Raw genomic sequence first — 20,869 nt, 5'->3', positions numbered from 1 at the left:
ATGGCCATTACAGATGATTGTGAGCCATAATGTGGTTGCTGGAAATTGAACTCAGGACCTCTGGAAGAGCAGTTGGTGCCCTTAGCCCCCGCATCTGGGATTTGTAATGGCATCCTTGGGGCTCCATCTCTTCAAGTCTGCTGGGGCGGGGATATGTGGCCTCTCTCCTAATCTGGCTTTCCTTGGTAAATTTCCCACATTCATGGCATTTACAACATCCTGGAATTTGCACCAACTTGTGTGGCTTTAGCTCCACTTTCCCAGCGTCACTCACAGCCTGTTCCCATCTCCATGAAGGGGATCTGACCCTGCTGCACATTATCCTCCTCAGCAGCTTCCTGCAACCTCAACAGAAGCCTCGTTCTTGCATTTTGCATGCAAAACCAGCACCACTTGGATAATGGCAAGTTCTCCTTAAAGCTTAGGATGTAGCCTGACTCCCTGGGTTCTCAGTAGACTCTGCCTTCATGACTCAACCTGCTGAAACACTTCCCCAGACAGCCATTTTTCACCAAGGTATTCTGAAGGCTTTTTCCAGACACTCTAAAATGAATTTACATTATTCCCTAGAGCTCTCAATGGGTGAGGTCAGGCTCCTCCCCTTTTGTCCCAGCACAAAGGTACTTTACCTTAAACAAGATATCCTCTTTGTCTATAGCCTTCCTGTTCCTTCAGTCCTTTCCTCTCTATTTTCTACTCACTACACTTCTGGGTAAATGCAGTGAGCAGTAGCTCATAGTTTGAATGCTATGCTCTCTGAAAATATCTCCCACCAAACAAATTAGTTTATACATTTTGAATTCAGTTTTACTCAAATTTGCAGGACTCAGGCAGAATGCAGTCAACTTGTTTGCCAGAATGGAATGGTTTCTAGCCCAGGTCCTAACAGAATCCATGTTTGCCTCTGAAACATGAAATAGTTTACTCTCTGCATTTCTTTAGATATTGGTCATCTAAACTTCCATTAAAATCATCCATTAGCCGGGCGTTGGTGGCGCACGCCTTTAATCCCAGCACTTGGGAGGCAGAGGCAGGCGGATTTCTGAGTTCGAGGCCAGCCTGGTCTACAGAGTGAGTTCCAGGACAGCCAGGGCTACACAGAGAAACCCTGTCTCGAAAAACCAAAAAAAAAAAAAAAAAAAATCATCCATTAATCGGTGACTGGATCCTAAAGCTTCTCATTAGCCTGCCATTCCAAACTCTTCCACAAACCAGTTCTAAAAGCTTTCAAACGATGTGGTCAGGTTTATCGTACAAATGGCGTCCTTCTCAACACCACTTTTCTATTAAGTCACTTTTCTTACCACCTTGACCAACTTCCTAGGAGAAGAACTGAGGGGCAGGGTTTACCATTATCCCATAGTTCCATGGCAGGGAAGGCATAGTGGTTGGGACTCGCACCTTGATGCAGGAGCTAGTTACATAACAGTGTCAGATGGGAAGCAGAAGCAGGCTCGGGCTTGAACTGGGACCAGACTATAAATTGTAAACAGTAGTGAAGCAGTCTTCCTTGACTATAGACAGGTCCTGCAGTGAGCCTCGGTCTGGTCTTATATCTGAACAATATTTTTGTTTGTTTGTTTGTTTTTATTTGTTTTTAAATCAAGAAGCAAATAATTAGTGAGATATAGTTGTCTAAATAACTTCTCATGTAAATCTATATCTTGTGTTTGGGGACTATTACCGGTCTTCATAGTCTTTAGTCATTCTTTACTGCTGAGTGTTTAAGGCCATGCACATGGTCAAAATCAATTTTCCTTTTCAGACTGTCAAGGCCAGTTTAGGATTTAATCCTCAGAGGTCACTTGGCTTAAGAGGAGCATTCACCCCCTCTAACCTTTCTTTACCAGTTGCTCCATATTGGTGAGGAGAAGTCAAAAGCCTTGCTTGACCTGACTGTGGCTTTCCTTGTAGGCAGTGAGGAAAAATTTCCTCCATGTTGACCTTCCTCTTTGTAGACTTGATGCTGGTTAGAGTGCAAAGCTTCCCTGAACAAGAGAATAAATGGTTCTACAGTTACAGGACATTTCAAGAGATGGCTCAGAGTCCCCCAGGACCTCCTTGACCTTGGGAGCAAGGGGAACTGGTTCTCCTTTTTTAGTCCCTCTGTCAACATTAGCATATCCTCCAAGACTGGTTACTGAACAGCCAGAAGGTCAGTTATACCAGTCTGGTACTTTTAACTACTGAATATATTTCAATAACTAACCATTTCTTAATAAACTCTGATTAGATATACAAATTTTAGCCAGTCCTTATAATTGTTGATCTTTGAAATTTTAATAATCATATATAGCATCTCTAAGTTTCATTCCTTATGTACTTTAAATAACTTACTTAGACTTTCATAATTTGTGTAAGCATTATAGTTTTCATTCTGGAAACATACAATCATCTTAATTTTCACACACACACATATATATTACACATATATACACATATATATTACACATATATACACACACACACACATGCGTGTGTGTGTGTGTGTGTAAATTCCTTTTTAGTAAAACAATTTCTATTTTTACATCCTTCTAACATTTTATCTACTGGTTCCCATTCTGAATACCACAAGACGTAATAGCTTTAACAAGTGAATCTACTATTCCTTGTAAAAACAAATTTCTCCCAAGCAGGGGAGGAGCTAAGCAACATGTGTCCACTCCCAAAAGGCTCCAATGACAAACCAACGTTCAGTTTCATTAAAGTTAACCCTAGAGAACCAATGAGTTTATTGGGTTTACTGAGTATGGATGAGGGACTGCTGTGGGGAGTGTTGGTACCCAAAAGAAGCTGCACTGGAAAGTCCTTGCCCATGTATAACATTGAGAATATTGACTAGTGTTTCCTGGGTGTGTTGAGAGTCAAGGAGAAGTGAACAAGGCTGAGTACCATGGTTAGGACAAGAAGTCTGATGTTCACATAGTCTTGGATAAGAAACAGATTGTGACCGGTGTGATGGCATATGCCTTTAATCCCAAAACTGGGGAGGCAGAGACAGGAAGATGAGTTTGGGGCCAGCCTGGGTAATGTGGAGAGTTCTAGCAATCCAGGGGTACATAGTGAGATCCTATCTGGAAAAACAAAAAAACAAAAAACATAGATTCTGTGACAGAAATAAGGATAAATTGCTTAACCGATTGTTCAGTTTGTCCCAGAGGTACGTATAGGTGGCTGGAATCAGGAAAACCTGAGAAAAAGTGGTCTCAGAAATTTAGATAGAATATTCAAGGTTCAGGCCAAAACAAACACAGGAACATTTCTAAAACGGTTATAAGATTTACTGGCCAACTGGTTGGTTGCAAAAAGAAAAGAGGAGGAGAGCTTAAATATAATGAAAGTCAGACAGAATGCATAAGATACAGAGATGCAGAAAGCCTTAGAGAATGAGCAGTCTAGTTTTAACAAAGAAAAAAATAGATGCAACAAATATCTGTACTGTATGTTTCACAACACATTGGAGTATTTCATAAATAAACTTTGGTTTGCTGTTAAAAACATTCTGAGTGGTTTATACAAGGCACAGGTAATAATTATAAGGAGAACAGACCAAACCTTGGCAGCAAAAGGATGGAAAAAGCAACAAATGACTAAAGGTGGAAAGAGAGTGGAGAGAGGAAGGAAGAGGAGCCTCATTTAAGTGATATTTGAGGAATGGCAGATGCTGCCATGATAATCCTAGATCTGCAGGTTTGCCTGTTGGATGGACATGGTAACTATGAAGCATCAGTGATCATCCGGTCTTCAGCCTGGTCCTCTCCAAGATGACTTCATTCTAGAGGATTGGTGTTACAAAAACATTTTATTGCTGAGTGGTTGCAATCTTCATTTTATAAGAATAATTAAACCTTTTCTTTATTGAGTAATTTAGTGTGGTGCAAGCAAGGTAACTAGATGTGTTCAACTTTTAGAAGTCTGCCACAGTATTCAGTGTCTGAGGAACACATTTTTTTTTTAAGATATATTCATTTTATGTTCATGAATGTGCATCACACGAGGGCCTAGTGGTCTGCCTGCAGAAGTTAGAAGAGGGTGTCAGATGCCCTGGAACTGGAGTTACAGATAGTTGTGAGCCATCATGTGGGTATTGTGAGCTGAACCTGGATCCTCTGCAAGAGCAACAAGTGCTCACCCATCTCTCCACCTCTAACATACTTTAAAATTAAAGAACCAGCATCTCTATATAGTCATGTGGCCGAGCTTCTGCAGGACTTCCCAGTAGCTGCTGTTGCTGCCCATTGTCATTGCTGTGTTGAGGTCAGCTCCTGCTCCCTCTTTTGGCAGTCTTGGCCAGGTTGGACTCAGAATCTCTTAACACTAGACTGTGACCAGTCTAGGGTGCATTCTACATCCCTTTCCTACACTTAAGAGAGGGAGCAATAGACCATCTCCAGGATCCTTCCTGACTAGAGAACAGGCTACAGGCCATACTCATCAGTCTTTTCAGTTTTTAAGTAAGTTTAAGCCCAGAGTTTTCATTTCTCTGTGATCCCTGTATGAACCCTTTTGTTTTGTTTTGCTTTTCCGGACAGGCTTTTTCCTTGTAGCTCTGGCTGTCCGGGAACTTGCTTTGTAGACCAGGCTGGCCCCAACTCACAGAAATTCACTTGCCTCTGCCTCCCAAGTGTTGGAATTAAAGGCATGCACCACCAACTCCCGGCTTCTGTGTAAGCTTTAAAATGTTTTTACCTTAAAATGTATCTATAATATAGTAAAATCTTATCTATAATATAGTAAAATGAAAAAAAACATACTTACATTTCTCATAATATTCTAAATTTTATATCATTTCCCTGTTTTACCCATTTCTTTAACATTTCTAGCTATTCCTCATCCTTATCCCATTTGTTCTTGTTTCTCTATGAATACAAAGGAACACACCAATTCTGTTTTTTTCTTTGTTCTTATTTCTTTTTGTTTGTTTTGTTTTTGTTTGTTTGCTTGTTTTTGTTTTGTTTTTTTTTGTTTGTTTTTGTTTTTTGTTTTTTTTTTTGAGACAGTGTTTTTCTGTATAGCCCTGGCTCCTGGAACTCACTTTGTATACCAGGCTTACCTTGAGGTAAGAGATCAGCCTGCATCTGCCTCCCAAGTACCAACTTTGTTTTCTCATTCCTCCTTAGAGGCTTCCCTGCCTTCACCTGCTCTTCCTCATTGAAGGTGGAATCTAGGGCCCTAGATATACTGGAAAATATCAGCTATATCCCAAGCCCCTCTTATCTCAAAGTTGCACTCAGTTAAAATATGTTATTGGGAAATGAAAATAAACTTGTATTTTATTTAGTTCTCAACATTATCTGTATAGCTGTATTAAGCTGTAGGTTATAGATTCAGAGTAACCTATAGGAAATGTGTAAATCAGCTGCTGTCACTGCAAGTCCAGCAATAGGCCAAGCTCCAGGGTTGATACGATGCTATTAAGAAGTTGGTTTTCTTCTTTCTGTACCACAGATCAAGCCTTACCTTCCTCACAGGACAGCAGCGTGGTTGCCAGCTGTTGCTTTTCTTGCCATGCTAGTGATAGTTAGCAGCCCACTCTTGCACTCTACTCCATTTTTTCTAGTATCTATAGATCTTTTTAAAAATTATATGAAAGTATTTTTCATACAGAATAATTTGATCATATTCTTTACCCTCTCTAGCTCTTCTTAGATCCCTCTCCAAACAAAATGAAACAAAACAAAACAAAAACAAAAGTGGAAATCATAATAGATAAGCAAAATTTTAAAAAAGTCAATAATAACTAAAGATAATGTGTATGAAAAAATATGGAGTTTATTTTGTTTGGGCCAACTATTCATGGGCATGGAGCCTGTCCTGGAATGTGATTGTCATGCCCTGTGACATTACATTGGAGAAAACTGCCATTTTTTCTTTCCCATTGCAAATAGTTTCTTGGTTAGGGGGTGGGACTTTGTGCCCACTTTTTTGTCTCAGTGCTGGGCTTTGGTCTGGTTTGAGTCTGTGCAGGACATGCTGTCACAGTATCTATGGGTTCATATGTCTATCAGTCCTGTTCTGTATGGAAAGACCTTTTTCTTGGAGTTATCCACCACTTCGGGCTATTAAGATCTTTCTACCTCCTCTTCCACATACGTCTCAGCTTTGAAGGGAGGGGTTTGATAAAGACATACCTTATAGGGCTGAGTGCTTCAAAGCTGCTCACTCTCTGGGCACTATCTAGCTGCAGAGCTCTGTTAATTACCACCCACTACAAGAAGAAGCTTCTCTGGGGAGAGTTAAGCAGTTCTCCATTCTGAGTCCCCAGCCTGGTGTGGCAACTTTGGGTTTTCGGTCGTGTCCATAGATCTTAATTCAGTTATGAGTTCTCAGGGGATAGGATTGTTCTGGCTAAGAGTCTGCTTTCCTCAAGCCCATGGGAAGAGGTACAGAAACCCTATTCAAAACAGATTTTGAGCATATCACTGCAGACACCCCATCTCCGCCCCTGTCAGTCACTAGCAACCCTTTTAAGAACTCCAAGGGCTCCCCTACTGGGAACTCCCCAAACAATGCAAATGAGTTGTCCTTGCTGCTCTTACTGAGAAGATACCTAGAGGAGGAAGAATTGGATGAAGGGTGACAGCCATAGCATCATCTATGCCATATATGGAAGACATTTGAGTTTAATTATAAAATTTTTTTTCTTTCTTTTTTGTTTCATTTTTTTTTCATCTTTTGTCTTTAGGGACTATTCCAACAACTAAACGGACAGGCATTCCAGCTCCACGGGAACTCTCAGTAACTATCTCCAGAGAGAGGTCTGTGCCACGTGGTCCCTCCAGCTCAAAGAAGTTGGGCTCCAGTCCAACTTCTTCCTGCAATCCCACTCCTACCAAGCACCTGAGGACCACCCCTGCAAAACCTAAGCAAGAGCATGAAGGTGCAGAGAAGGCTGTGCTCGAGTCCCAGGTACGAGAACTTCTGGCAGAAGCCAAAACCAAAGACAGTGAAATCAGCAGGCTTCGAAGTGAACTAAAAAAATGCAAAGAGAGGTGGGCCCTGAGCACTGAGGATACCAATGCTTCAGACCCAAGTGCAGAGGGATCATCAGCCCCAGAAAGTGATGCAGAGCCTTTGATAAGAACCCTGGAGGAGAAGAACAAGACCTTTCAGAAAGAGCTCGCTGACCTAGAGGAAGAAAACAGGGCCTTGAAGGAGAAACTGACTTACCTTGAGCAGTCACCAAATTCAGAAGGGGCAGCAAGTCACACTGGTGACAGCAGCTGCCCAACATCTATAACCCACGAGTCCAGTTTTGGAAGCCCAGTTGGAAATGAGTTGTCTAGTGAAACGGATGAGTACAGAAGAAGCACACATGGGAGTGCCTTGCGGACATCAGGGTCTTCAAGCAGTGATGTCACCAAAGCCTCTCTGTCACCGGACGCCTCAGATTTTGAGCATATCACTGCAGACACCCCATCTCGGCCCCTGTCAGCCACTAGCAACCCTTTTAAGAGCTCCAAGGGCTCCCCTACTGGGAGCTCCCCAAACAATGCAAGTGAGCTGTCCTTGGCGTCTCTCACCGAGAAGATACAGAAGATGGAGGAGAATCAGCACAGCACTGCAGAAGAGCTGCAGGCTACTCTGCAGGAATTATCAGACCAGCAGCAGATGGTGCAGGAACTGACAGCCGAGAACGAGAAGCTAGTGGATGAGAAGACCATTCTGGAGACCTCCTTCCACCAGCACCGAGAGAGGGCAGAACAGCTGAGTCAGGAAAATGAGAAGCTGATCAACCTTTTACAGGAGCGAGTGAAGAATGAGGAACCCAGTGCCCAGGGAGGGAAGATCCTTGAGCTGGAGCAGAAGTGCACGGATATTCTCGAGAAGAGCCGCTTTGAAAGAGAGAAGCTGCTCAACATTCAGCAGCAGCTGACCTGTAGCCTACGGAAGGTTGAGGAAGAAAACCAAGGCGCTATAGACATGATTAAGCACCTGAAGGAAGAAAATGAGAAGCTGAATGGGTTCCTAGAACACGAGCGGTGTAATAATAGTGTGATGGCCAAGACTCTGGAGGAATGTCGAGTTACCTTGGAAGGCTTGAAAATGGAGAATGGGTCCTTGAAGGCTCTTTTGGAGGCTGATAAGCAAAAAGCCATAGAGGCCAGCAGTACTGTGGGGCAAACAGCAGAGAACTTCGAGGTTCAGGAGATGCTGAAAGTGGCTCGAGCTGAGAAAGATCAGTTGCAGCTGTCTTGCACAGAGCTCAGACAAGAATTGCTAAAGGCAAATGGTGAAATTAAACATGTTTCCAGCCTGCTAGCTAAGGTAAGAAGACAGTTCTCAACTAGTATTTGTTGACATTTCTCTTCGAGACCTTAACATTGTGAACCAAAGAGAATCAATTATTCAACTGTATTTGTGAATCTAAGCCTTCTGATTTGGAAATCTATTAGAATTTAGGCAGGTTAGCTCTGGGGATTCCAAATTTTAAAACAAAACAAAACACAAAACAAAACAAAAAAACCCACCCAGATTTCTGTACAGATAGATAAAAGATTAGTGGGAATACTGTAAATTACATCAGATGATATGGTGTAGTGATGATATGGTGTAGTGATGATATGGTGTAGTGACAAAGACCGTCAGGGGTGACCTGTGTCTTGGTGGTAGAATACTTTCATAGCCTCCTTGAGACTTTAGATTTGATCCCTAGCTCCACACAAAAATAGGATAAAATACAATTTAGAACCATCCTGTATACATTGATGGACTTTTTGATACATTTAATACTTTGTGAGCATATTCTAGCAGTGGCTTTTTAAAATGTTGCTTCCAATGCCAGCTAGTACTTATCATGCTTATACTCACCAGTCCACTGTTATTGCTATGTGTGTATTATTGGTTGTTTATGTTCTTTCTTGTCTTAGAATATTAAAAGTAAATTTTTATATATCTCTGATTATTTCTTCAGGAGAAATTCCTAGACGTTGACTTAGTGAGTCAAAGAGTATAAACATTTTAAAGACTTTCAGCACATTTAGCCAAACTGCCTGCCAGAAATAATATGCCAATTTGTTCCCACCAGTTCATGAGAGTACTTGCATCCTTGAGCCCTTGCCAAAACTTAGTACTAAATTATGTCATTCAAGTCTGTTAATCATTTCCTGAATTTTTTTTTTAGCTTAGAGCCCAAGATTAAATAAGTGGTCATGACTTTCATTTTTAGAATAACTCTTTGATTTGGCTGGAATGTTGTTGTGTGATACAGGATGATTGGTGGTTACTGTGTGATAGTCGTCTGCCTCACAGCGTGCAGGCTGGCTCCTTACTCCTGTCTTTCCAGCTCTGGATCTGTGACTTGGGAAACTGCGGGGTGGGTGTGTGTGTGTGAAAGCATCCTCCCCCTTTATTTGATGGCTGTCAGTGATTCAAAAAAGCAGTTTATGCTGCGAGCATAAATGTGCAAGTACTGCAGTGCAAGCATTACCGGTGAAGTTCAGTAGGCCTGCAGAGGGGCTGCCTACCGGGGCAAGTGCCTTACTGCTGGGAGACTTCAGAGAGGTCCCAAGCTTAGTTCTGGCTGCTGAGGACTGATCAACAGTGGCTAGATGCTGTGCTGCTGACACTCAGGGCATAGCATACACTAAAGAGCAGAATGACTGATATCAGCTCTGAGCTTGGACATTAAGGGAGCTGCATTGTCCCTGTTTCTGATTTCTGTCCCAGAAACTCTAGATCATTAAGCTTCAGCTTTTACTGTTGACACAATATTAAGCATTTCTTTTAAAAGATTTTTATTGTTTTTAATTATATGTAGGTGTATGTCGTCTATGCATGTGAGTGTAGGTGTCTTTGGAAACCAGAGGGGTCAGATCTCCTGGAACTGGAGTGATACTGTTATGAGCTTCCTTGATGTGGGTGCTGGGAACCAAACCCAGGTACTCTAGAAGAGCTGCAAGTGCTCTTAACCCTGAACCATCTCTCCAGCCCTATCTTTTTTTTTTCCAATTGTGCAGACCAAAGCAGAAAACAATTATTAGTCTAATTTGTCAATTTCTGGAGCCAGTGTTCAAAGATCGAACCATATGTATTATAGGCATTCTTAATCATGGACTTGTACTACCTTTTAAAATCAAAGTTGAGCAGGAACACGTTAACTGAACAGTTAACGTGTTCAGAACAACACGTTAACTGATGTTAAAACCAACAACCTTTGGTTCAGAGAAAGCAAAGCCTTATAATTAGGAGAACTTTACTCCCTTATGATAAGGTCAACAGCTTTGCAGAAAAAGAAAAAGGAAAAGGAAAAGGAAAAGAAAATGGAAGGAAGGAAGGAAGGAAGGAAGGAAGGAAGGAAGGAAGGAAGGAGAGAGAACCATCAGGAAAGTGGTTTTGGCTAGGCGTGATGGTACCCACCTGTAATCCCAAGTACTTGGTTGGTTGAGGCAGGGAGATTATGTATTTGATGCCAGCTAAATAGTGACTCTGTCCCAAAAACGTCCGGGAAGAAAGAGAGGGAGGAGAGGAATGAAAAAGGGAAAAAAGAGAGGAGGGGAAGGGATTTAAAAGTTTATTGAGCTATAATGCCAAAGTGAACGAATCAGAGCTGTCTAGTATGTTCATGTGGCTGTGCAGTGATCACCACAGGCTGATTGACAGCTCTTATCGCCCCAAGAGGAAACTTTGAACCTATTAGCAGGTAACTCCTGAGCTCATGTCCCTCCTAACCTCCGCAGTCAGTAATCTGCTTTCTGGATCTTTAGGTTTGACTCTGCCAGCATTCCAAGTAATCGTTCATCACTGGCCTTTTGTCTCTGGCTTTCTTCACTTAGCATGGTGTGTGTTTGTTTGTTTGTTTTTCCCCAAGGTAAATCCATGGATGATATGTGTCTCAACTTCATACCTTCTTCCTGGCTAATAGTGCACTGTACAGCTGCCTTTTGCATATGTGATTAGTTAAACATTAAGGTTATTTTTCATTGTCTTTTGAAGCCCACACTTTTCCATTTTGATTTTGTGAAATCCATTTAGTTGGTTTTGTTTTGTTTTGTTTTTCTTTTTAAAATATTTTTAATTTACTTTGCTTTGGATACATGTGTCACAGCTTACATGTAGAGGTCAGAGTTTGTGTCCCCATGCAGGTTCTCTGAACCAAACTCAGGTCAGGTTAGTTGTAGGTGTCTTTACCCTGTGTTGTCTTGATAATGGTCTGATCTGTAGAATTTTAAAAATTAATTATGGAAAAAAGAAAAAAAAAGTTGTGTGGTGGTGATACACACCTTTAATCTCAGCACTTGGGAGACAGAGGCAGGCAAATCTTTGAATGGGACGCCAGTCTGGTCTACAGAGTGAGTTCCAGGACAGCCAGGGCTACACAGAGAAACCCTGTCTAGAAAATCTGGTGATGGTGATGGTGATGGTGATGGTGATACATTTATAGTTGAGAAAGATTATCTGGCCACAGATGAGAAAGCCAAGGGCTGACTAGGCTGGGCTGGGAGGACGAGGAATGGAGAGACATTGAGATGACTAGGAGTTGGGCCCAGTAGGGTTTGCTGAGTATTGATTGGTTATTGGGGATTGCAGAAGGAGCTATTCATTGCCTGCACAGACCTAGGCCTGAATGGCTGTAAAGGTGGTTGTGCTGTTTCCTGAGAAAGCACATAGAATCCAAACATGAGGAGAGCTATCTGGGAGCAGGAACAATCTTCAGACACTCACCAAGGCTTTCTTCTGCTCTTGTCCCTACAGTCACTGACCTCATGTTGATGGCTGCTCAGCTTCTAGGCCAAAGAGCCTCCTGTGTCAAGACCTGTGCTTCTCTCTGCCCCTCTTTCCGTTTAGAAACAGTAAAAATGTATCTAATAGTAATGACCTGATGCACATTCTGAGGTTTATAAAGTTAAACTTGATTGGAGGAGGCACTGCTGCAGAGGGTAGGAGAGGACTAGCCCGAGGGTTCAGTGGTTAGGAGCACTGGTTGCTCTTCCAGAAGACCTGGGTTCAATTCCCAGCATCCACATGGCCCTTACGACTGTCTGTAACTTCAGTTCTCACAGGTCTGAGAACTTTTAGCCGCTGTGGGTTGTAGGCATGCTCATGGTACATAGACATATATACAGGTTAAATACTCTTCCATATAAAAATGAAATAATTTTTAAAGAAGAGAAAAGGGTAGGAAAAACTTGTAACTTCTTTGTTCCCTGTTCTAATTTTTTTTAGTTTAGTTTAGTTCTTTTGTTTGTTTTTTTTAGTTTTTAGTATTCAAAATTACTTAATGGACATTATTATAACCAAGTTTAGTAGAGTGGCCAACTCCTCTGGCTGTACATGGCAAGGCCCTGGGCTCATCATTGATGCTGCCAAAACAAAGCCTCCGAGCTGACATCTGGACACAAGAAGCAGCAGTTTTATGAGCCAGACCTCCTCCTCTGGGCAGCACCTCCTCCATGTGCTCATTTCTGATAGAACTCTTGACACAACTTCAGTGTTACTAGAATTTATTGCAGTGGCCTAGCTCTAATCCTGTCCTGCTCTGTAATTTGTGTGTGATTATTTTGAATAGAATATGAAATGATTTCTCAAAGGCAGAGTCATTTTTCAAGATGCTGTCTTTGCCATCAGAACCTACTAAATCCAGCTGTAAACTAAAATATTTAGACTCCATTTTCAACTCACACCATGCTTTTACTCTTAATGTAATGGATTTTTGCTTCCTTATGTATTGGTGATAATATTATATTGGCCATAGGTTTGTTTCCTTATCTGCTTTATTCTGCATTCTCTGTCCTGGGGCCAGTTTGCGCTATGATAAGGGCTTGATTCATAGTTGATCTCCAGCTTGATGCCCATAGTGCTAATTCATCATGATAAAATAAAGGAGACTGTATGGATTCATCTTACAAAAATCATTATTCCACATAATCCAGTCACCCAGTTCTAACGCCATCACAACCAGTTATTTATCCCTGTCTCTCCTGTGGGAGAGATTCCAGATATGTATATGGTAACACAACCTTCTCACGTCTCCACCCAGGCTCCCACTCTCTTTTACTCCACTATTGAGGAAGTGACAAACCTAACTGGAGCCCCTTCCAAGATGGCCCTCTCTGGGTAGTGTTTCATATGGCTAATTCATTGAGAAAATAGAGACCAGGGCCTTTATAGCTGGGTCGGTATAAAGGGAATGCTAGGTGTGGCCCTCTCCCAGAAGGGTCAGTGGATGCCATCATGAGATAGTGTCACAATTCCACTGCTTCATAGCTTTCCCACACTGAGATTAATGAGCACTCCTCAAAATATTTCCTATGTGCACATGTCCTTCTCCAAGGAAACTGACCTGCAACAGAACTTTTTCCCCAAGTTCAAAAATGTCCCAGAGCTTGGAGAAAGTGGTGACATTTGCTAAGATTCCAGCCTGGTCTGACCACAGCTTACTAGGTCACTACCTAGGTTTAGTCGTTGTTGGTGAATCAGGGAGGACTCTTGATGTCCTCTTACTGAGAAATTGTGGTGATCTGTTTGAATCTGACTAAATAGTTTTCAAAGATGAAAGATGCTTGCCTACCTTGGAAGTGACTTCTGTTTTTCAAAGGAATCACCAAAAACCAAGTTTGGATGTCTGAAACTTGAATTCCCAAATTAGAAAAACTAAACTCAAAGTTTGCATTGCTAGGCAGCAGAAAGGCTAGGATCACAAAAAGGGCATTTTAGAACTCCGGTGGTCATAAATACAGGGCTTTGTTCTCTGCTGTTTGGTTTGCTGAATTTTCTAAAATTCTTTATTTGTGTTTGTGTGTGGATATGCCACTGTGTGAATGTACCTGTGGAGGCCAGAATAGGGCATCAGATCATTGGAGCTGGAGTTGCCACCCAGTGTGGGTTCTGGGGACCAAAATCAGGTTCTTTGGAAGAACTGCATGTGCTCTGGGCCATGTCTCCAGCCCACATTCTTCTTTTTCAATAATTTCCCTATATATGTTTGTTAATTTATAAAACAAATATAACCTGAAAATAATAACGTTGTCCCTATGAGATGAAATGGTAAACCTACTCTTTTAAAAAAGCAAAGGTTTTTGACTGAGTGTAGTGGCACAGGCCTTTAAGCCCTGCCCTTTGGAGGTAGAGGCAAGTGGGTCTGCCAGGTCTAAATAGTGAGCTCCAGGACAGCCAGGACTAGGTAGATATGGAGCAAGATATGATTTGTAGGCTCATCAGCTCTGACTCTCTGCACTTCTGTCCCCTCCCCATACATGCCACTCCTTGGTGTTCATGATCATGATGTATAGGAAATAAAACCAGAGTCTCTGAGGGTCATCAGTCTCAGATGCACTCAGAGGCCTCATTCAGGATGCTTGGCCGCTTTCCTCATGATAGTGCCCAGTTTTACTCTGTGCCCTTAGTAGTCCCTGCGAGTCCTGTGCATGTTTCTGGGTTCCAGGTGACATGCTTCTGCCTGAGGAGTCCAGCCATGAGCCCATAAGACTCAAAGTTTACCTTCCAAGGCTGCCTTTCAGACATTAGCTTTCTAAAATCCAAAATGTAGGGCTTCAGGGCTGGAGAGATGACTCAGTGGCTAAGCTCTTCCAGAATACCTGGGTTTGGTTCCCAGCTCCTACACAGTGTACCACAATCATCTGTAAATCTTTTAAAAAAGAAAAAAAAATAGAATGTGTCTCATCTTTTAAAAAAGTCATTTTCTATGTATTATGAAGTAATCGTGATAAGATAGAAGACTTTCCACCAGCCAACTCTCGTGGTTAAATAGACCTATATTTACTGTGATTCACATTATTATGTCTTTTTATTTATTTATTTATTTATTTATTTATTTATTTATTTATTTATTTATTTATTCAGGTTTTTCGAGACAGGGTCTCTCTGTGTAGCCCTGGCTGTCCTGGAACTCACTTTGTAGACCAGGCTGGCCTTGAACTCAGAAATCCGCCTGCCTCTGCCTCCCAAGTGCTGGGATTAAAGGCGTGCGCCACCACGCCCTGCACATTATTATGTCTTACTTATGCATAAGACATAAGGCTATTCTGGAAGAAGGAAGTAGCTTTTATTGAGTGGTTACTATATAAGGCAAAGTTAAACTGTACTAGTCACTAATGAACTGTAAATACATTATTTCATTAAACCTCCATTGTTCAAATAAGGAAACTGAGGCAAAGGAATTAAAAGAATACAAGGTTCAACTATGTATGGTGCAGCATTAAACCTCCATTGTTCAAATAAGGAAACTGAGGCAAAGGAATTAAAAGAATACAAGGTTCAACTATGTATGGTGCCGCACACTGTAATCCCGGGACTAGGGGGCTGAAGCAGAACTTCAGTTTTGAGTACTTAACCAGCTTAAGTTACATAGAGACTCTTTCGAAATAGCAATCATAAAATAAAGTAAAATAAAATAAAATAAAACCCCACAAATCTTGATTTGGTAGAATTGGAATTTAAATCTTGGCATTTAGTTTCAGATTCTGTGCCCTTCGCCATTTTGGTATACTTCCGCAGCTTTCAGTTTTGATAGCAGCCTGCAGCGGTATGCACAGTGCAGAGCCGCAGGCTTTTGTAACTGAAGTATGACTTCTAAGTATCAGTGCAGACCCTTAGCTCGGGCTAAATGATCTTTGTTGGTCCTGAGGTTGTTCCTCATATTCTCATCCATCCATCCATCCATTCACCTGTCCATCTGTCCCACCTACCAAGTGGAAAACATCACAGGATCACCTTGTACTGTTTTATTCATCCATTCATTACATGCCCATTAAGTCCTTTCTCCGTGCCTAGCACTGTGCATGTGCAGAGAGAGGGTTCTGTGTACTGTTGTGAATAAAGTCGACCAGATCCCTATTCCTATAGCCTCCCCAGCCAGAACTGCAACTGGGAAAAAAATATTAGATGCAAAGTCCCCACACTTAAAAAAAAATAGAAAGAAATCTATTGCATATCAAGTTTATGTTGCCTGGAAAATACCTACCTATTTATTAATGTCAGTTAAATTGCTAAAGAAAAGGGGCAGTGTTTATTGTAGCATTTTAAAAATAATAATAAAGTGGGGTTTACAGGCAGTGGATTTCCAGGTAATTAAAATAATGTAGTGCCAACTAGTAGATGGCTCAGTGGATGATTCTATGTATTAGACAATGCTTTTATACTATTTTAACATAATTTTAAATTCAGGTTGATACATATTACAACAGGTTATTTGTATGTGTGGTAGATGCATTTTCACATGTATGTGGGCATGTGTAACTATGAGGACCAGAATTTGAATCCCTAGCACCCAGGTAAATGCAGGGTAGACATGATAGCTTGCCTATAATCTTAGTACTCAAGAGGTAAAGACAGGAACTTCCCATAGCAAACCAACTAGTTAGACTAGCTGAATAAAAAAGCTCTGAGTTCAAGTGAGAGATCTTACCTCTGTATCTATCATGGAGAGTGATCAAGGAAAACACTGATGTCAAACTGACCACCATTCATTTGTACAAACACATGCACCCACACACTTGCCCACATACATGTGAAGATACTTGCACACACACACATAATCTGTTGTAATGTGTATCCATCTGCATGTCCTAACATTGTCAGTATAAGACAAAGGCAGATTACACCCTGCAGTGTAATACTTCCAAATCACCACACACATACAGCCAGTTGTGTAAAGTTTTATAATACCTGTTCAATCCTATATATTATCAAGTACTTATACACATATGTAATAAGCATGGGAAACTCTTCATGGAGTAACCGCACACCAACTTTAGAACAATGTCTGTCTGTTACTTGCTGAAATGGAAAGAAAAGTTGAGCCATTAACACATTTTATTGAATTAAAAGATTCAGCAAATATGGAAAAATTTGTTAAGCTCAAGTGCATCATTATCTTGTTTCTATGTGTGTAATTAAAGTTGAGCAGGTGAAATTAGTGAGAGTATTTTCTGTTTCCAGAACATTCAGATTTTTATGTTACACGTTTTATTCTTCCAAAGAAGGTTGAGATCTGTCTGTAGCTCAGGTTTCAGGAATATTGAATCTCACCAGCAGAGGGCGCTGCTCTGCAGAGAATGCGAAGAGTGGCCAGGTTTTCGTGCTTCCCTGTTCTGCCCTGGGAAGGGAAAGAGTTGCCTGTACGAGGAGTCCCTTGCTTTCTGCTTATAAAAAGGGGCACAGAATCCAGCCCTTTGGACACATTGTGCATCTTTTAACATTTATAGCCTTGGCTGTGCCCAGACTAAAGAACAGCAAGGAGTGGCGTATGCCAGGGCATCCAGCAAGTCTTCTACCGACCTGTGAGAGTGGTTTTTTGTTTTTGGTTTTTTCCTGTTAAACTGACACAATATCCCTTTTTCTCTAGATGGAGAAAGATTATTCTTACCTGAAAGAAGTCTGTGATCATCAAGCAGAACAGCTGAGCAGAACCAGCCTAAAATTACAAGAGAAAGCTTCAGAAAGTGACGCAGAAATCAAAGACATGAAAGAGACCATATTTGAATTGGAAGACCAGGTGGAGCAGCATCGCGCCGTCAAGTTACACAATAACCAGCTCATCAGTGAGCTGGAAGGTAAGTGGCGTCAGCCTGAAAAGGGGGCGGCAACAAAGGGGTTTCTAAGGATGTTTGGTGGCCAGGGTGTCAGAGGAGCCTGTCTTGTGAGCCCTGTGTCAACTCCCTAAGAGAACAGCACTTAAGAAACAAGCATTAATCTCCGAGAAGACCACAACTCTTGAAAGAGGCAGTGCATTTGGGAAGGGTTAGATGTACCTACCTGTGCAGCTTCCTGCAGCCTCCACCTCTAGACAACCAAGCCGACTTTGAATTCTGCTGTGACTGTGGGAGGCGTTTTCCCCTACGGATGGCCTTCAGGGTTTGAGAGTAAATTATTTACTGCCTTTGTATCAACAGTGTGTTGCCTGCACTGTCTGATGGATGAGAGCTAAGTGATCTGTCTACTCAGAGTGAAGCAAACCATTGTGCCTGTGCTCAAGTCCAGCGTGTTCCCATTGATGGCAGGATATGGGATCTCTCACAGATGTTAGCTGCTTGGTTTCCAAAGACACATCAGTATATGGCTTTAGGAACTCACTCCCTTGAATCGGGAAAGACATTTTTTAAGAGATTAAACTTCATTTATTTTGTCTAAGTCAGCCTTATCAAATATCATACCTATTAATTTTTGCTTTTGTAACAAAGGACTTTAAAAACAAAGATTTGTAGGGCACGGGGTACTACTAAGATGAGCTTAGTTGCCTGAGAAGTTTTCCGTCTGTACAGCCAGCCTTGGTGCTCACAACACCTTTCTGGTTTGGGAAAGAAATGGAAAGAGGTGAAAAGTCAGAGAAAAGTCAGGAAAACCTCTGTTCTTCGAAGAGATTAAGCTCAAGACACCTCTACTTTCTGGTCTGAACTATGATGCTGTGTACAAGGATCTCTTTTTTCTTTAAAAATATTTGTTTTTTTTTTTACCTTTTATTTATTTTGGGTGTGGAGGTGGGAGGACAGCTTGTGGGTATTGTTTCTTTCCTTCTACCACATGGTTCCCAGGAATCAAACTCAGTCACCAGGCTTGATAGTGTGTGTTTTAACCACTGAGCTGTCTCTCCAACCTGCAAGTGGTGTTTTTTAAACATATAATCCTAATTAAAAACAAAAGAAAACACTCGTACTTTTTTTCATGATTTTTATTTGAAATGCTCCCAGATATGATGCTGAAGTGCTTTCTACTGTCCCTAGGTGCAGAAGGCTGTGCTGGTATCTACAGAAATAGGTGTGTTAGACATTAGGCTTCTTTGAAAAGTGCTGGGGAGATGCCGGTTATGCACAATGATCCATCTTCACTGATGTTGAAGCTATGAAAAGGATGGGAAAGCAAGGAACTTTAGAGATTCATGGAATGAAGATCTGTAGTTGACAGTGTCCTGGACAATAGTGTCCCAATGCCAGAGACAAAACGAATTCGCTGTAACCTAGCCCAGGGCCAACAGAACATTAAATCCTGTCATTCATTATACACTGATTAGGCATAAGGGAAAGGATGCTTTCAGGCAAGAAAGGTTGCATAGGTCAGAAAGCTACAGAAAATTGTTTAAAATACCAATTCAGTATTGCAAAAAGTAGAGAGGAAAAAAAAGGCCTCCTGATGCATATGGAACAGGGATTCTGGTGTGCAAATAGCATTTTAGATGGTGAAAACTGTGACCAGAAGCCTATAGGAATCCAACCCTGTTCCCTGGGGAGCAACAGCTCAGTAGTCCTTGTTGATTGAGCACAGTGGTTTCTATGAGGGGAGCTGATTGTGTGCTCTGTGGCTGGATTAATTGACTAATACCAGAGTGACAGTGCCCGTTGTTCATTGCCTTTGTCATGGACTGTAGAGCAGTGACACTCAGTGTTACCCAGGTTCAATAGCACTTCTTGAGAATGCAATTAAATATCTGGCCATGGCCTGTCTCCAAACATAGCACCCTCTTTGTAAAGAACAAGGTCAAAGGGGACAAGCCCTGTTTTGTTTTGCTTTGTGATTTGGCACAGTGGAGGTTGTATTGTCCCTAAATCCCTAAAAATCAGCCCAGACACACCAAGAAAACAAGTGTATAATTAATGTCCAGAGCAAATTTCAGGCCTGAATCTAGTGATTATATCATAATATATCTGAGACTGAAAATAACACAGACCGTCTTCTGAGAAGCTCTTAAACTCCTGACAGAGATATTAAGGTATTATTAAAGTATATTTGTGTCAGGAAGACAGGGACACTCAAAACCAGCCTTAGATTAATCCCTTCCTGCCATGAACTTCTTGAAAGACAAACAAAACAAGAAGAAATAAAGGAGGGGGCTTCTTACTCTGTGACATTGACCCTAAACGCAAATCCCCAGGCCCCACAAGCTGAGTCAGTCAGAACAACCTCTGGGGCAGGATGTAACTGTGTGCATTCTAACCTTCCCTGGAGATTTGATTCATATCCTCCTCAACCTCCCCTCCCCTCCCCTCCTTCCTCACTTCCTTTTTTTTTTATTTTTTGACAAAGTCACTTTGTGACTCAGGTACTAGGATTAAAAGTATGTACCACTATGCCTGATTTGATTCATATCCTTAATAGACAACTACTAGGAATTTTTGCTTGGTGATTAACATATTGATACTTAAATCTAAATGGCTCTGGTTGCAATGTAGAGAGAACTGGAGGCAGGGAGAACAAGGGATAGAATTGGTTCTTAATTAGGAAGAGGTGGGTGTGCCACCTTGGAGTTGTTCTCATCTATGAGGGCCCAGATCCTGGCTGTTGTCAGGGATTCTGGGCCCGCGGGTCTAGAGCTTATGCTTGCATATCTGCCATACATGGTTCTGAGAGTTACCTGTGGCTAAGAGTGGTGATCCTAGAGGCTCGTTTCAAAGTCACAGGAGTCATAATCAGGAGAATCTACCTTTACACCAAAGCCATCTGAATCTCAATGATAAAGACTGTTCAGGAAGGTTGTGGACTGGCAGGGAGGCCCAAGGCAAGGGTGTACTTCCCATGATTGTTGAAGCCTCCTCCATAGGGCTGCACGAGAGCATGTACAACTAACCTTCTGGGTTATAACCCAAGTAAGAACCACTGTCACGTCATCTGGTTTCCTGTCCTGGAGGACTGCTTCTAGTTCTGTCGTTAGAGTCCTTACAACATAACTTACTGTAGTGGGATGGGTTTTAAGCCTGCTGTCTCAGTTTACCTTGTGCAGGAGCCTTTCATCTTTGTAACTCTGTCTAACTCATTTCCTTTTAGGCAGTGTGATCAAGCTGGAGGAGCAGAAGTCAGACCTAGAGCGGCAATTAAAGACGCTAACAAAACAGATAAAGGTAAGCTGCAGACCAGGAGTTTCCTCTACCATCTTACTGGGCAGTATTCCTGTCTTAGGTTAGAAATTTTGGGAAGGTAC

General features: G+C 41.7%; 1 protein-coding gene across 8 annotated transcripts in view; it reads left to right on the top strand.

Moving 5' to 3' along the window:
• Window positions 1–20,869, top strand: part of Specc1 (sperm antigen with calponin homology and coiled-coil domains 1) — a 263,508-nt gene that overhangs the window by 154,585 nt on the left and 88,054 nt on the right. For all 8 annotated transcript variants that reach the window (XM_029483987.2, XM_085829940.1, XM_029483988.2 and 5 more), the window contains 3 exons: window positions 6,686–8,268; window positions 17,306–17,513; window positions 20,716–20,789. In XM_029483987.2, coding sequence (XP_029339847.1) covers window positions 6,686–8,268; window positions 17,306–17,513; window positions 20,716–20,789 — 1,865 coding nt within the window. The remainder of the gene's footprint in view (window positions 1–6,685; window positions 8,269–17,305; window positions 17,514–20,715; window positions 20,790–20,869) is intronic.

This window comes from Mus caroli, unplaced genomic scaffold (assembly GCF_978045245.1).
Source record: "Mus caroli unplaced genomic scaffold, Mus_caroli_1 scaffold_13, whole genome shotgun sequence".
Classification (NCBI taxonomy): Eukaryota; Metazoa; Chordata; class Mammalia; order Rodentia; family Muridae; genus Mus; species Mus caroli.
Note: the sequence above shows the minus strand (reverse complement) of the source record. Positions and strands in the feature narration are given on the sequence as shown.